The following is an 18,118-nucleotide window of genomic DNA, read 5'->3' as shown; positions in this document are numbered from 1 at the left end:
GGCAACCTGGCTTCGCCAGGTCACCCACACTAATAATAATACAGTCTATTATGGTTTGTTTATTTTATTTATTTTTCATTGAAAAGCCATCAAAACCTTTACATTTCTATTTGCCTACATTCCCAGTAATGAGAAAACAACCAACCCCTCGTCGTCATATTTTGCTGTATTATATCTTCTATCAAAACATTTTGTTTAATTTAATAATAAAAAATAAAAAAAAACAGACAGTGACTATTTTGACAAATATTTACAACCCACTATTTGAAACGGTACGTACGCCTGTGAAGTACAACAACGTTTATGAATATAGAGCATCGTCAAAAACATTTAAAACAATACATCAATACGGAGTTAATTCTAGCGTGGACATGCTGTACATGCAGGCGCCTCGTAGTAGAATATCTACCTCTTCAAATCAAAATAATAATAATAATAACCGATTTGAGGTAACTAGGGATGTAGTGGGGGGGGGGGGGTGCAGGGGAGCAGTGCCCCCCCCCCTGTATTTTCAAGTGATAAACCAAAGGCACTGTCTACACTCTATGTCTGACATACTATACTATCTAAAAAATAAGTTAATTTATCATATTTGCCATGTGTATGGTTACCAACACACAAATAAGAATTGTGGCTAAGAGACTAATCAAAGACTCTAGTCACCCAAACAACTGCCTCTTCGGACTGCTGCGGTCAGGCAAGCGCTACCGGAGTCTCATGGCCGGTACAGAGAGACTCAGAAGGAGCTTCTATCCCCAGGCAAGCGCTACCGGAGTCTCATGGCCAGTACAGAGAGACTCAGAAGGAGCTTCTATCCCCAGGCAAGCGCTACCGGAGTCTCATGGCCGGTACAGAGAGACTCAGAAGGAGCTTCTATCCCCAGGCAAGCGCTACCGGAGTCTCATGGCCAGTACAGAGAGACTCAGAAGGAGCTTCTATCCCCAGGCCATCAGGATGCTCAATGACAATGACACTATGTAACAACCCATCATCTACACTCACTGCACACACATCCACATGTACACTACACACTCACTTTAAACAAACTCACTTTAGACACTTTAACACACTTTATATTTATCCAATATTAAATATATTTGCACTACATTCATACCTCATTTGCACCCTACCCTAAGTTTTGTACCTCATCTCATTTCTGCATTGTACCTCACTGTTACTCATTTTACTCTGTGTTGTATATTGTATATATATATGTAACAGTTGTGGCATCGTCACCTTAAACTTCGATGCCCGAGGGAGTTTCGAACCTGGGTCTCCCACGCCGCGGGCAACAGCACAGACCACTATACCAAGAGGTTAATCCACTGCTTTGCAATGTGTCTATGTGTCTTTTAAGGGTGAGAGTGAGTTTAACCCATAGTAGCACCGCTACTCACCCCAGTCACTTCACAACATCTGAAGTCCATCGTGACTGCGCTTCGCGGTACCATCCGTTACATATATATATATATATATATTGACTGAACATTCCTTTACTTACTTTTTACTTACTTACTTACTTTTTTTTTTTTACTGTATGTAGCACACTCTCGGGCTCATACAGAAACAAGCATTTCATCATAAAGTATTCTGTATTTTGTTGTGACAAATAATAAAAAAAAACTTGAACTTGAATATATCATGACAGATGTGATGATGTGTGGCTTGGCCCCGCCCAGTCACAGATATCATGACAGATGTGATGATGTGTGGCTTGGCCCCGCCCAGTCACAGATATCATGACAGATGTGATGATGTGTGGCTTGGCCCCGCCCAGTCACAGATATCATGACAGATGTGATGATGTGTGGCTTGGCCCCGCCCAGTCACAGATATCATGACAGATGTGATGATGTGTAGCTTGGCCCCGCCCAGTCACAGATATCATGACAGATGTGATGATGTGTAGCTTGGCCCCGCCCAGTCACAGATATCATGACAGATGTGTGGTGATGAGCTGCATACATTACAGCCTCACGTCTCAAGGTTCCCCAGAAGTACTTCATTGTATTTACAGTATGTAGATATATATTATAATGTACATTACAGTCACTTCATTCGTTGGGAAGCTCATGTCGACAGAACGGAGAGGAAATAAAAGTGACTTCACAGGAGGAACCTGAGGGGCCAGGTCATCAGATTTTACAGTTACCTTGACCCTTGACCCCTGACCCCGCTCATCCCAGCTTCATTTTAAACCGTAGCAGGGATGGGTTCAATTCACATAAAATGTATCTAATTCAGGGGGTGGATTTTCTTTCAAATTCAAATACGGGCAAACCGTTGGCGTGAAAACCTGGTCTACCGTAGTGAGTCTAACCGTAGCGAATGCGGTTTGAATTCCATCATCGGCAAGTAGACGCCAATTTCTCTTTAAACTGGACATGAATTGACCTCTGACCCCGGCGCTGTAGACGAGGAGAACCACATGGAGGGTTTCTATCCCACACGGTTTGGTTGGTCGGTTTCTGTGAAGGTGGGAGGAGAGAGAACCACGGTAGATGACCAGAAGATGGTGGTTCTGGACTAAACCACCGTAGACGAGGAGAAGCTGGTGGTTCCGGACCAAACCACGTAGACGAGGGGAAGATGGTGGTTCCGGACTAAACCACCGTAGACGAGGAGAAGATGGTGGTTCCGGGGGAGAGAGAACAACCGTAGACGAGGAGAAGATGGTGGTTCCGGGGGAGAGAGAACCACCGTAGACGAGGAGAAGATGGTGGTTTCCGGGGGAGAGAGAACCACCGTAGATGAGGAGAAGATGGTGGTTTCCGGGGGAGAGAGAACCACCGTAGATGAGGAGAAGATGGTGGTTCCGGGGTAGAGAGAGCCACCATAGACGAGGAGAAGATGGTGGTTCCGGGGGAGAGAGAGCCACCGTAGACGAGGAGAAGTTGGTGGTTCCGGGGTAGAGAGAGCCACCGTAGACGAGGAGAAGATGGTGGTTCCGGGGGAGAGAGAGCCACCGTAGACGAGGAGAAGGTGGTGGTTCCGGGGGAGAGAGAACCACCGTAGACGACCAGAAGATGGTGGCTCCGGACTAGACGGGCGCTTCGCTCACCGCATGCGAGAACTCCCCTGGGCCTGCGGGCTCGTCCCCTTGAGCCGTGGTCATGGTCCGCAAGCGCTGTTCAGGTAGAAGAGAGGGAGGGAGGTGCTGTTATTAGTCAGTCGTTATTATTAGTCAGTCGTTATTATTAGTCAGTCGTTATTATTAGTCAGTCGTTATTATTAGTCGTTATTATTAGTCAGTCGTTATTATTACTGAATCGTTATTATTAGTCAGTCGTTATTATTAGTCAGTCGTCATTATTAAACATAATTCGAGAAGCTCCTTTTAAAGCCACAATCCAAAATCTTAATTTGTGGTAGGCCTATTATGGTTATTATGGAATTCTGGAACGTTCTTATCTTAACCCATAATTCAAAATACAGATCTGTTTCACACCAGTGTTTACATTAAGGGTATTAACGGTACATGGAACGACATAGTTTAACCACTATTTAACCAGTACTAACACTAGTAACCAACTAACTAAAACACTACAGTTTTATATATAACACCCAGTTTTATGTTTAAAGTTTCTACAGCTATAGACCTGTTCGCTGTATACAAACATATCGCGTTCGAGCCAATCAGCAATACCAACTGAGTCACATGACTAAGTTGCCCCCTACCTGCGCGAGCTGCTTCAGTACAACGGGGCTCTATGGAGAAACCATGGCACTCCCCTGACTAAAAGTATAATGGAGCTCTATGGAGAAACCATGGCACTCCCCTGACTAAAAGTATAATGGAGCTCTATGGAGAAACCATGGCACTCCCCTGACTAAAAGTATAATGGAGCTCTATGGAGAAACCATGGCACTCCCCTGACTAAAAGTATAATGGGGCTCTATGGAGAAACCATGGCACTCCCCTGACTAAAAGTATAATGGAGCTCTATGTATAAACCATGGTACTCCCCTGACTAAAAGTATAATGGAGCTCTATGGAGAAACCATGACACTCCCCTGACTAAAAGTAGTTTCAAACGAAAACCGCTGGATGACATTTTGCCAAATCAGCGTGGCTGTGAGTGTGACTCGTTCACCTTTTACATATCTAGCTTTGGCATGGATTGATTGTTTAGATCGCTAGCACGGCTAACAAATGCAAATATATTGTAGTTGTTCTGACCAGGATTACGTTCCGTTCTGCTCCGGTGATGCGTGCGCACACCGAGTCTGATGTATACAGCGAACAGGTCTATAGGATGCAGTACCATTTCAATTTCAATATCTAGCTGTCATATTGTTAACCCTCCAATACCATTTGTTTTTTTAGTGGTGAGTAGGGGTGTAACGATGCGACCTCACAACGATTAATTTCGATTACGATTATTCAGGCAACGATTCAATGCATCATGAAATCTCTTCATTTGACCACGATTCGATTCGATTCGATACATTTTCGATACATTTTCTATCAGTTAATTCCCCCCAAAAAAAATACACAAATGTGGCTGGGGGAACTGATTCACTCAGCATGAATGGACTATAGATCAATAAAAACAATACACAAAAAGAATATATATATATACCGGTATATACATTTTTTTATTTTTTATTTTTTTTTATTATAATCGATTCTAACATATTCAAATCGATGCATCGATTCTAATACATTAGAATCGATGCATTTCGATTAATCTATGCATCGTTACACCCCTAGTGGTGGGGCTACTCTTTTGTTTACATTTGGATTGAGGATTGGGTCTTTCCGGTGTACCTGTTTGAAGTCCCCCCGGGTGCTGCAGAACGAGTAGATGGCGTAGCCGGGAATCAGTACCATGGATGACATCGCCATGAACCATCCAATCACCTGGCCCCACATCGGGTACACGTACTTCCCAAGGGACAGGGGGGTCATCTCGATGGCGCTGAATGTAAACACCCCCTGCAATCACAAGCATTGGTTCAGCCCACTGCAACAGAGAGTATGACTGGAAATGCTTGTGCAACGCAATGGAAATAATCCTATTGAATGGTGTCGGGTCACATATATGATTTGTTCGCCAATAGGCCTCTCTTTGATTTGTTACACATGTACATGGGTCATTGGGTCAATTGATTGAACTCACTGGACCTTGTGGAAATAAGACAGAAACCCTTTGAAATATATGAACCATGGTTTCTAAAACCATCTGCTATAAACATATTGGTGTTGAATGCATTGTCTCAATATATAATAATTTTTAAGGTTCCAAAGAAATACAGATATATTGATAAATGAGGCCAAATGACCACTGGGGCCAGTTAAGTATAGAATGAGAGCTATATTCAACCACTATGCTAGAATAGATAGTTATATAGTATAGATTGAGAGCTATATTCAACCACGTGGGGCGGCGTGGCTCAGGGGTAGAGCGGGTCGTCCAATGATCGAAGGGTTGGTGGTTTGAATCCCGCTCAAGCCCATGTCCATCCCACTGCCGTTGTGTCCTTGGGCAAGACACTTAACCTACTTGCCTCGTATGAATGTGTATGCATATGAATGAATGTTGGTGGTGGTCGGAGGGGCCGTAGGCGATGATTATTCGCCACGCTTCCGTGAGTCTGCCTCAGGGCAGCTCTGGCTGCAATTGTAGCTCACCACCACCGGTATCACCACTGTCACCACTGTCACCACTGTGTATGAACGAATAATGGACTCTGTGAAGCGCTCTGGGTCTCATGAAGAGCGCTATATAAATCCAAGTCATCATCATCATCATCATCACTATGGCAGAATAGTTAGTTATATAGTATATAATGAGAGCTATATTCAACCACTATGGTAGAATAGATAGTTATATAGTATAGATTGAGAGCTATATTCAACCACTATGGTAGAATAGATAGTTATATAGTATAGATTGAGAGCTATATTCAACCACTATGGTAGAATAGATAGTTGTCCATTGATATATGGTAGAGAGAAAAACAGATAACTTGGTACTATGGTTTGACCAGTCTGTATGATGAATAATAAAATCAAACAACACATTGTCACGAGAAATCCTAGATATTCAGTATAGGATATCCAGGTCAGGGTAGGGGGTAAACAATTTAGTAATGCTAAATGCACCCTATTGACATTATGATATAACATGATGGGAGTGGTAAACCATTAGCAATTATTTCATGCATCAGCCATTTAACCACTACAAAAAAAATTATAAAAAAAAATATGTCTAATAGTCGACTATCTGCTAATTTCGGCCAATCAAAGTCGACTATCCAAATCCTTAGTCGGGGACAGCCCTAGTGGGCACTGATGTCAACAACAACACTACTGAAGCTAGCACGGCACTGTGAGAATTTGTTTTCTACCCTCAAGAACGTCTTTACAGAACATCGCCTTAGTATGCTTCATCGACGCAAGGCCAATTTAATTCAGTTGGCATTTGAGAAGGACTTAACAAAAAAGTTCAGGAATGAGTGGAGGGACAGTGTTTTAAGAAGATTTCACTCTGCCCCCAAACGCCGCTTGCCGCTCTACTAATGATGGTGAGTAGCCTGTGGAGGAATTTTGTTTGCTTTTTTATGCACCTTATTTTTGTCAGTTCAGTTCAGTTTGTCAGTGAATTCAGAAGTGTTGAATAAATGGAGACTTTTCAAAGATATAGAATAGAATAGAATAGAATAGAATAGAATAGAAATGTATTATCCTGAGGGAAATTTGACACTGCAAATCACTCAACATTAAACATTTAGACAGAACAAGTCACGAATAAGAATAACAAAACAAATGGCCTAAGAATAGAATAAAATGAAATAGAATAAAAATAGAATAAAACATACAGTAAATAAATACAGTAAAAATATACTGAAGTCTACAGTAGGTGTAATATTGCACAGTGCTGTTTAAAAAGTAAGAGTCCAGGAAGATGGTAACTGTCACTCTGTGCTCAGTGATGCAGTGAGGCACAGTGATGCATTGTATAGTCTGATGGCTGTCGGAATGAAGGACTTCCTGTGCCGTTCAGTGCTGCATTTAGGTAGTGTGAGCCTATAACATGCTCCTCCTGTCAGCCAAGTCTGTGTATAGTGGCTGGGAGGGGTTTTCCCATATGGCCTGGAGCTTAGCAAGGTTCCTCCTCTCCGCCACCCTCACTAGAGTCCAGCTCCACCCCAACCACGCTACTGCCTTCCTGACCATCTTACCCAGCCTGCTTGTGTCCCCTGCTCTCAGTCTGCTGCCCCAGCAGGTCTGTTATATATATCCGTTCAGTCTGTTTTTGTATAAGTGAATGTTCTTAAGAGAGAGAGAAATTAGATTTTTCAATTGCCTCTCTGCTGTTTAGTTCAGCACCGTGGGCAGCACCAAGCAAGCCACAGCGCCGCTGTCCCAGCTGAAACGTATAAAAGGGAACCTGTGTTGAAAAACCATTGTGCCCCCCCGAGAAAATGTTATGCCCCCCCACAAATTTGTTTCTGCAGCCTGGTCTGGCTCAACCGACATGTTGGTCTAGAGACAATAACACAAACCTGACGCCAACAGATGGCTGTAAAATGTGTTGCGATGTGCGATGGTTGAAAGCTAAAATGGGCGCCGTTTGATTGAGACACCGCCTGGCCTATCACGTGCTTCCAATCTCAGGTTAGAAGACCAAACAGCCAATGAGTGTCAGTTTAGAAAAGGTGACCACCTCCGGTTTCCCCTCTCAATGACCGGACAAATCACCACTGACGCTGAAAATGATTGACTGTTTGTGTAGCCAATGAGATTCTGAGAAGAATGACATCTTACTTAAGTTGTTTTTTCTGAAGACAGAGCGTAAGAGAACGAACATAACAAAAAAAACTTTATTTCAGTGTGTTCAAACCTCTGTAACTCTATGACAATAACACTCAGAGTGATTCTTCCTGTTGTGGAAGAAACGTGTTTCCTTTCAAAAGAGGCCAGACTTTTGCATCTGCTACAAATGGTTCCAGAATAGTGTCCAATTTACAGTATTTTCAGTATGCAATTGACGGGCGTTTGATGCAAAATTTGCCGGACTGTTAACACATTGGTTGCCAACAACGAGAGATCTCGTTGTTGGCCGCCATGCGTTGGTTGCCAATAACGAGACTTCTCGTTATTTAATAGTTATTTCTTTTATTAGCGATTTCCATTCATTTTTCATGCATTTCGGACAATATTTGGAATGGCGATCAGGAATTGGATTCATCTTTTTGCAGAACATATGATCTGAGGTAAGGAATCTATGTTACCAGTGTGTGTGTGTGTGTGTGTGTGTGTGTGTGTGTGTGTGTGTGTGTGTGTGTGTGTGTGTGTGTGTGTGTGTGTGTGTGTGTGTGTGTGTGTGTGTGTGTGTGTGTGTGTGTGTGTGTGTGTGTGTGTGTGTGTGTGTGTGTGTGGGTTAGGCGCTGAGCGCGGCACGAATAAATGATTTTTCAGCCCGCTTTTGTATCGTGCATAGGAAAACAAATACTCTCGATAATCTAGCGTTTATTTGAAAACGATTCATAAATCAGCCGGAAAATGACAACGTGTTTTGTGTATTCCAGTAAACGGCTATTTTCGCGGAATTTCTCTGAAATTACTAGAAATCACCAAAACTATACTCGTATTCAAAACGGTATAAAACGGAAATGTACTGATGAAAAAACAATCAGTTTCGTACTTGTTGACTGCAAGCAAGTCATTGATAAGCGACGGGTGTATTAGACACAGCCATAATTTAAGATATAGTTTATGCGTTCGCAAATGTGCTCGTCCTCCCATTCATTAACGTGGTGGCATCCAAGCGATAAATCGCCATATCCGGCTGGCAACCAATGTGCTAAGAGGTCAATGAAAGTTGAGGCTAATACTAAATTGCTTACAATTTCACAATTCATACTTGATTTAGGTCTTAGAGCTTGATTTAAGTCAATAAAAATGTAAGAAAAACATAACACAATGTTGTTAATCCTTGAGTAGTAGGAACAATGTTTGAGACTGGTTTATCAGTCTCTATAGACCTAAACCTAAACCCACCAGGCAGATCAATGGAGTGAAGTACTTCCAACACAGCTTCCACCAGCAACAGGGGCGATAGCCGATCATGTCCTCAATGTTCTGATAGAACCTATCAGCTCCTGTGTGTATTGGAAAAGAGAGAGAGAGAAAATGGGAGAGAGATTTGTGGTGATGAAAGGAGAGAGAGGGGAGAGTGAGATTTGAAGGAGGGAGGAAGGAGAGAGCAGGGAGGTACTGAAGGACAGCGATATGGGGAAAATAAATCCTAGCTGTTCAAAGACAAATGTTAAAAAGATAAAGAATGGAAGCGTTGTTTGTCCACAGGGGCTATTCTTCTATTCTAATTGGTGGAAATGATGGAAAAACATAATTTAAAACTCAGTAAAAGTGAGTCATTTCACACAGGAAAAACTCCAAGGAAATCACAAGAAAAAAGTAGTTAAAAGTAGTGCTGTCAGGCGATTACAAAATGTATCTAATTAATTACAGGATTTGTAATGAATTAATCTAATTAATCGCATTTTAATCGCATAACCATTTTAGGCCTGATATTTTATATTCTATAATCATATTTCAAATTGCATGTGTCCGGATGGCAGAATTCAGTACTGTATCTACAAAACCTTCTGTTTAATCATCTTCCCTTTATTCATTTGCTTAGATTTTTCAGGTCTGGTAAATTTTAGCATGGTGTTATTCACAGTAAAAAAAAATTAATTGATATTCTCATTTGCTTCATTACAATTTACTCAAGCCTAGTAACATACACAGTATTTCTGACACTGGGAATACATTCCTTGAGATCCATAGATGTCCCTAGAATCAGATACCAAGAACATGCAAATGGACCATTTCAAAAAAAGTTTGTAAATGTTTATTCTACGTTCTTATGGAATGAATGAGATTAAAAAAAAAATTATAATAATAATTTATAAAAAAATAAATAGTAAATCTTAATCCTCTAATAGTGGAGGGTACTCGATTAAAGGACGGGCCTCTTATAATGGCCGAGGGTTTGATGCATGCAGACAAATAAAGGCCGGTCTCCATTATAAGGTCGCAAAAAAAGTATTTTTTTATTTTTCGTGCCGTGAAATAGAATGAGATAAACTCTTGCCAATGCAAATTAAGTGCTGCCTCCCGCTACACTGACTACCGTACATTAACGTTTCCCTCTGGTTGGCGTTAGCTTTAGCGCTAGCTAACGTTGTCATAATATCTAGATCTGTGGTGTCAGCTGGATGACGTTGACTTCGTTTGCAAACGTTAACGTTCGCTATCTATATGGCGTTGGCAGGCGAGGCTGGCGTTGTCCAGTTGACACATTACAGTTCATGATGCTATGATAACGTTAGCTAAAGCTATTGCATGTTATTGATTCAACTCGATTCGACTGAGGAAGTCGAGAAGGTAGGTACCACACGCTAAATCGTCCCTGGACCCCGCAACCTAGTATAGACAGTTCCAACTTCACTGTGTGAATTACGTTAATCCCACAATTACTCAACTGCACTCAATATTTAAATACCAATGCTAGTCTAAATAAATGTAGACAGACAATGTACATATTAAAAAAAAAAAAAAAAAAAAAAAATTATAATAATAATAATAATAATAATAATAATAATAATAATAATAATAATAATAATAATAATAATAATAATAATAATAATAATAATAATAATAATAATAATAATAATAATAATAATAATATAATAATAATAATAATAATAATAATAATAATAATAATAATAATAATAATAATAATAATAATAATAATAATAATAATAATAATAATAATAATAATAATAATAATAATAATAATAATAATAATAATAATAATAATGCAATAAAAGTCTGAAAATTAAGGGATTATGTCCATGAGTGTCATTTTTAGAAATTAAGGCCTGCCTCTTATATAAGCCTCTCTCTAATAAAGGCTTGGTGCTATTTGCAGCTGAGGTAAATAGAAGACCCGTCCTATATTTGAGGATTTACGGTAATAATAATAATCATTTTAATAAATGTTTTGTTAATTTTCATAACGCGATAATTTGCTGTGTAATTAATTTATCTAATTAACGCGATAAACTGACAGCCCTAGTTAAAAGTCATTACTTTACAATTGCAAAATAAAAACAGATGAAAAAAATATTCATTGTTCATATATTTAACGCTGTCACGTACAATACAATGGAACAATAAAAACCATATACCATAAAACCACGATATGGAGACGGTCTCGAAGAAGACGAGGTAGAGGAGGCACATTCCACTGGCAGAGTAGTAATCAAACAGCTTGAACACGTACAGACCACCCTAGGAGATAAAGACACACTGTCTGAAGACTGTATAACAACACACTGTTACGTTCCACCCGGTCCTGCCTCACAGCCCCCACCTTTCCATGGACTTATACCTCCACCTGCTGGACAATTGTAGGATGTATAACAACACCACCGTCTGAAGGATGTATAACAACACTGTCTGAAGGCTCTCTCTTTCTCTCTCTCTCTCTCTCTCTCTCTCTCTCTCTCTCTCTCTCTCTCTCTCTCTCTCTCTCTCTCTCTCTCTCTCTCTCTCTCTCTCTGTCTCTCTCTCTCTCTCTCTCTCTCTCTCTCTCTCTCTCTCAATTCAATTCAATTCAATTCAAATGGCTTTATTGGCATGACGTACTTCTACATGTTGCCAAAGCAATATTAAACATAAACATGGATTACAAACAGATATAAGTAGATACAAAATATCATCGTAAAATAAAACATCAAATATTACGGCATAAACATGTCAGGTGACTGTCACTCACTGTCCCTCAGTTTGTGGCAGGCAGCAACATATGCTGCTGCTAGCTCACAGCTTGTGAGTCCTCCCCTAGTAGGACTGGTAGTTTTTCTGTATCTGGCAGTGCGAGAAAGCCTTTTGTTATTAATTAAAAAAAATTAAAATGTGTTTCTCTAATATATTTATATTTTTCACATTTGGTGAGGAAGTGCAACTCAGTTTCAGGCTCACTCTGGGTGCAATGACAGCACAGCCTTTGCTCTGCAGGAAGCCAGGTTTTCCTGTGCCTCCCCTTTTCAACAGCGAGGCTGTGCTCACTCAGTCTGTATTTTGTCAAGGTTCTTTTTAATTGTTGATCAGTCACCATGCTCAAATAATCTGCTGTGGTGTACTGTCGATTTAGAGCCAGATAGCACTGCATTTTGCTCTGTGCTTTTGTTTGTGTTTTCCAATAGGTGATGTAGTTTTGTTTTAGCTGTGTAGTAATTTGATTTATTCTGATTGGTGATGTGTTCTGTTCCTGAGGTGTGTTAAGAGAGCAAGTTTGTGGACTCAGCCTCAGGACCAGCTGGGTAAGGGGGTTCCTGATGCTCCTCTGCTCTTGGCACTGCAGGGCTTGATAATGGTACGAGAGGGGGTCACTTCGTTTTAGGTGTGTCCAAAAGTTAATTGCTCTTTTTTGTATTTTTAGTATTAGTGGGTAACGGCCTAATTCTGCCCTGCATGCATTGTTTGTAGTTTTCCTCTGGACATGTAGGAGAATCTTACAGAACTCTGCATGCAGGGTCTCAATGGGGTGTTTGTCCTATTGGCTAAATTCTTGTTTTGTAAGTGGACCCCACACCTCACTGCAATAGAGTGCAATTGGTTCAATAACACATTCAATTAATTTTAACCAGATTCGAATTGGTATTTCTGTTTGTATATTTCTTTTTATGGCATAGAAACCCCGGCGTGCTTTCCCTCTCAGCTCATTGACTGCTTCCTTAAAATGTCCAGTTGAACTTAGTTTTAGGCCTAAATAGGTGTAATGTGTGCAGTATTCTCTCTCTCCTCTCTCTCTCTCTCTCCTCTCTCTCTCTCTCTCTCTCTCTCTCTCTCCTTCTCTCTCTCTCTCTCTCTCTCTCTCTCTCTCTCTCTCTCTCTCTCTCTCTCTCTCTCTCTCTCTACCTGTGTGACGTTGGAGAAGCCGATGATGAAGGAAATGATGCAGACGAGGAGGATGAAGGTCTTCTTCCTCTTCCTCAGCACCATGGGAAACTCGTCCATCAGAGCAGTGATGAAGCCCTCCACCGTGCAGAACTACACCAGAGACATGGAGGTTAGAGGTTAGAGGGTCAGCTCAGCAAGCACTCAAACACAGACACACACGTTTACTAAGTAAAAGTAGAAATACGCAGATAAATGAGTACTCTGGTAAAAGTAAGAGTCCTCCATTACACTCCATCAAATTATGCTTAACCTCTTAAAGCCCGATCGGTTACCGGGCTGAGATTTTTTTTCAAATGTAGCCAAGAGTAAAGACCCTAAGCACTACGTTTGTTTAGCAATGATATTAAGTGTTATTAGCTAAATACGAGCTTATAATATAGCATTATATAGCATTGCATCAGAAACCGGATGATTTAGACGCCACTGTTTGATCCATTAAATAAACAGACTGCACACAGAACACTCTACACAGGAAGAACAGGTAGAGGTGAAGCTCACCTGGCTGTCCAGACCCAGCAGCATCAGAACAGGAAGAACAGGTAGATGTAAAGCTCACCTGGCTGTCCAGACCCAGCAGCATCAGAACAGGAAGAACAGGTAGATGTAAAGCTCACCTGGCTGTCCAGACCCAGCATCATCAGCATGGAGAAGAACAGGATGGACCACAGAGACGACATGGGCAGCTGGGTGACGGCCTGCGGGTACGCTAGGAAGGCCAGGCCTGGACCTGAGGACACACACACACACACACACACACACACACACACACACACACACACACACACACACACACACACACACACACACACACACACACACACACACACACACACACACACACACACACACACACACACACACACACACACACACACACACACACACACACACACACACACACACACACACACACACACACACACACACACACACACACACACATACACACAGATACACACAGATACATATACACACACACACACAGACAGATACATACACACACATACATACACCCACATACATAAATCAAATCAAATCAAATTTATTTATAAGGCCCGACAACACACGTCAATGTCCCCATGGCCCGTACACGTCCTCCCCAAACAAGTCAAGAAGAAACATCACATCAAATCAAGAACAAAACAAGAACACCACAAGGTCCAAATTTTTTTTAATTTAATTTAATTTAAATTAAATTAAATTCAAATTTAAATAAATGCAAATAAACATATTTGCATACCCCACGCGAAGGTAAGGAAAAGGAAAAACTCACTAAAACCTAGCAATAGGAGGGGGTTACCAGACATGGGAGCAAATAGACATCCTAACTAAACTAGACAGATCTAAGGGTCAGACCCCGATCAGGTGAGATCAGGGTAGGTTGAAGGAGAGAGAGAAAAGATGGGTCTTAAGCAGGGATTTAAAAGCTTCGACAGAGCAGGCGCCCCTGACGACGGCAGGTAATTTGTTCCACAGGTAGGGAGCGTGGTAGACAAAGGCTCTGTGGCCGGCGGATTTCTTTTTAACTCTAGGAATAAAGCCCTGCATTTTGTGAGAGCAGAGCAAGAGCGGGCGAGTATCGAGAGATGAGATCGGATAGATAGAGAGAGCGGTGCAAGCCCATTTAAAAATGTATAGGTGAGGAGTAGCACTTTAAAGTCAGATCGGGCTTGAATAGGAAGCCAGTGTAGGGCGGACAAAACTGGTGTGATGTAATACAATTTTCTAGTTTTAGTTAGTATCCGTGCAGCCGCATTTTGCATGAGTTGAAGATTTTTTATGCTTGAATTAGGTAGGCCTGAAAAAAGTGCATTACAGTAGTCTAGACGTGATGAGACAAAAGCATGAATTAGGGTTTCAGCATCAGCCAGAGTTAAAATGGGGCGAATTTTTGCGATATTACGAAGATGGAAGAAGGCAATTTTGGTGACATTTTTTATATGTGCATTAAATGAGAGGGAGGAATAAAAAATTACTCCAAGGTTTTTTATACACACAGATGCATACATACACACACACAGATACATACATACATACACACACAGATGCATACATACACACACAGAGACACACACACATATACATACATACACACAGATGCATACATACATACACACACAGAGACACACACACAGACAGATACATACACACACAGATACATACACACACAGATACACACACACAGATACACACACAGATACACACACAGATACATACATACACACACAGATGCATACATACACACACAGATGCATACATACACACACAGATACATACACACATACATACACACACACAGATGCATACATACACACACATATACATACACACACATACATATATACACACACAGATACATACACACACATACACATATACACACACATTTGAAATGTTTATTTATGTCCACATGAACAGAAGTACAAGGAGGCCTCATACAAAGGACATAAACAATGCAAGTGCAATCAGAAAATTATGAAAGAACAGTTAGGTACAAGGTGCATGGACGGCAGAATCAAGGGTAAAGGTAACAGCGCCTCCTCCAAATTGAGCGGCTTCCTATAATTGCTGATACTGAGCAGTACCTGGCTAACTGCTTGGCCTTCCTTTTGGGGAGACCGGCTATTTGTAGGCCCCTCACAACCAACTTGTGCACATGCCCTAGGCTGCCAAAGATAAAAACTAGGAGTTTACATCTGTAGCCTAGCTGTGAGATGGTCTGCTGTAGCTGTTGGTATTTCAGCATTTTGGTTAGGAAGGCTTCTTCTAAGCTGTAGTCAAAAGTAGAAGCATCACTGGTCATGTTGTCATGTTGTCAGACTGGTCATATGATTGTCTTGCTGGAAGAGGCCAGAGACAATGATGTCTGTTTTCTTAGGACAGCAGGTGTGGGATAGTTGGCTCACTGACCACTGGGTCTGACACACAGGGATGTATCTGATGCAGACGGTATCTTTACGGTAAAGAAAAGCCTTATGCACGAAACGCACGAGGCGTGGGACGTGGGCATGAGGCGGGCGGGCGATCAGCGCTTCACTTTCGCCCCCATGTTAACAGGCGTCGCTGTTCACACCGGCCACGCACGACTCACGGGCGGGAAGCGAATTTAATCGCTTTGGTTGGATTCAGAGGCGTGCGCCATGCGCATTTTCACAGAAATACACTCAATATCTGCATTATTATATAAATGTTGTTCAACCAGCTAATGTGTCTGTATCTTTCCCAATACAAATAAACAATACTATACTTTTTCAGGAGTACAGTCAATTTTTCTTAAAATTGTGTCGGCTACTAATGCATTTTAGCTGTGAAGGTAGCAAATTCCAATTTGTGGCTCCCCAGAATTTAAAAGAAACATTTGCCCATATTTGTTTTGAACCTTGGAATTAGTACCTGAAGCTGCGAGCTCCTGCACCGGCTTCTTGGTGATGAAGGACATGAAGCCCACGATGGAGAAGATGACGAAGCCGGCGAAGATGCTGGTGAAGGAATTGATGATACACACGATGATGCAGTCCCTGGGGAGACAGGGACAACAGGTTCATCTAACATCCTGATTAAGGATCACGTCCCGATCCGATCACGTGATTTTCAGAAGGAATTGGGATTATTATATTATTTTTATTTTTTTAAACTAGACTAGTTCATAGTCTAGAATTATTCTGCACTAAACCAATTTTATATTTCATTTTATTATTTATGACTGAATGTAACTGAACTTGTGAAGCTAGTCAACCTACCTCTGTTACTGCACTACCTTTGTTATTGCACTATTCTGCACATCATTTGTTTTAGTTTACATGGTTATTTTGTGGTCCACCACTGATAAGCTTTATTTTTATTTTGTTTTGAATTTTTATCCAATGCATTGTGGAAGGTGTTGTGGACCTACTTGTTGTTGTGGAAGGTGTTGTGGACCTACTTGTTGTTGTGGAAGGTGTTGTGGACCTACTTGTTGTTGTGGAAGGTGTTGTAGACCTACTTGTTGTTGTGGAAGGTGTTGTGGAATGTGGACCTACTTGTTGTTGTGGAAGGTGTTGTGGACCTACTTGTTGTTGTGGAAGGTGTTGTGGACCTACTTGTTGTTGTGGAAGGTGTTGTGGACCTACTTGTTGTTGTGGAAGGTGTTGTGGACCTACTTGTTGTTGTGGAAGGTGTTGTGGACCTACTTGTTGTTGTGGAAGGTGTTGTGGACCTACTTGTTGTTGTGGAAAGTGTTGTGGACCTACTTGTTGTTGTGGAAGGTGTTGTGGACCTTGTGGAAGGTGTTGTGGACCTACTTGTACACGTCGTTGTGGAAGGTGTTGTGGACCTATTTGTTGTTGTGGAAAGTGTTGTGGACCTACTTGTTGTTGTGGAAGGTGTTGTGGACCTACTTTTTGTTGTGGAAGGTGTTGTGGACCTACTTGTCGTTGTGGAAGGTGTTGTGGACCTACTTTTTGTTGTGGAAGGTGTTGTGGACCTACTTGTTGTTGTGGAAGGTGTTGTGGACCTACTTGTTGTTGTGGAAGGTGTTGTGGACCTACTTGTCGTTGTGGAAGGTGTTGTGGACCTACTTGTCGTTGTGGAAGGTGTTGTGGACCTACTTGTTGTTGTGGAAGGTGTTGTGGACCTACTTGTCGTTGTGGAAGGTGTTGTGGACCTACTTGTTGTTGTGGAAGGTGTTGTGGACCTACTTGTTGTTGTGGAAGGTGTTGTGGACCTACTTGTCGTTGTGGAAGGTGTTGTGGACCTACTTGTTGTTGTGGAAGGTGTTGTGGACCTACTTGTTGTTGTGGAAGGTGTTGTGGACCTACTTGTTGTTGTGGAAGGTGTTGTGGACCTACTTGTTGTTGTGGAAGGTGTTATGGACCTACTTGTTGTTGTGGAAGGTGTTGTGGACCTACTTGTTGTTGTGGAAGGTGTTGTGGACCTACTTGTTGTTGTGGAAGGTGTTGTGGACCTACTTGTTGTTGTGGAAGGTGTTGTGGACCTACTTGTTGTTGTGGAAGGTGTTGTGGACCTACTTGTTGTTGTGGAAGGTGTTGTGGACCTACTTGTTGTTGTGGAAGGTGTTGTGGACCTACTTGTTGTTGTGGAAGGTGTTGTGGACCTACTTGTTGTTGTGGAAGGTGTTGTGGACCTACTTGTCGT

At 41.5% G+C, this 18,118-nt stretch overlaps 1 protein-coding gene across 1 annotated transcript in view; it reads right to left on the bottom strand.

Moving 5' to 3' along the window:
• Nucleotides 1–3,040: 3,040 nt before the first annotated feature.
• The window catches only part of LOC311241969 (sodium- and chloride-dependent GABA transporter 1-like), a gene marked incomplete at both ends in the record, with an annotated part of 63,739 nt that continues 48,661 nt past the window's right edge, over nt 3,041–18,118 (bottom strand). Inside the window, 6 exons of the mRNA XM_084330926.1 lie at nt 3,041–3,127; nt 4,772–4,939; nt 11,231–11,311; nt 12,944–13,075; nt 13,600–13,712; nt 16,379–16,503. Coding sequence (XP_084187052.1) covers nt 3,041–3,127; nt 4,772–4,939; nt 11,231–11,311; nt 12,944–13,075; nt 13,600–13,712; nt 16,379–16,503 — 706 coding nt within the window. The remainder of the gene's footprint in view (nt 3,128–4,771; nt 4,940–11,230; nt 11,312–12,943; nt 13,076–13,599; nt 13,713–16,378; nt 16,504–18,118) is intronic.

The sequence above is a fragment of the Notolepis coatsorum genome, assembly GCF_963971535.1.
Source record: "Notolepis coatsorum genome assembly, chromosome: 15".
In the NCBI taxonomy this organism is placed as follows: Eukaryota; Metazoa; Chordata; class Actinopteri; order Aulopiformes; family Paralepididae; genus Notolepis; species Notolepis coatsorum.
The sequence above is the reverse complement of the archived record's forward strand: the minus strand, read 5'-3'. Positions and strand labels throughout refer to the sequence as shown.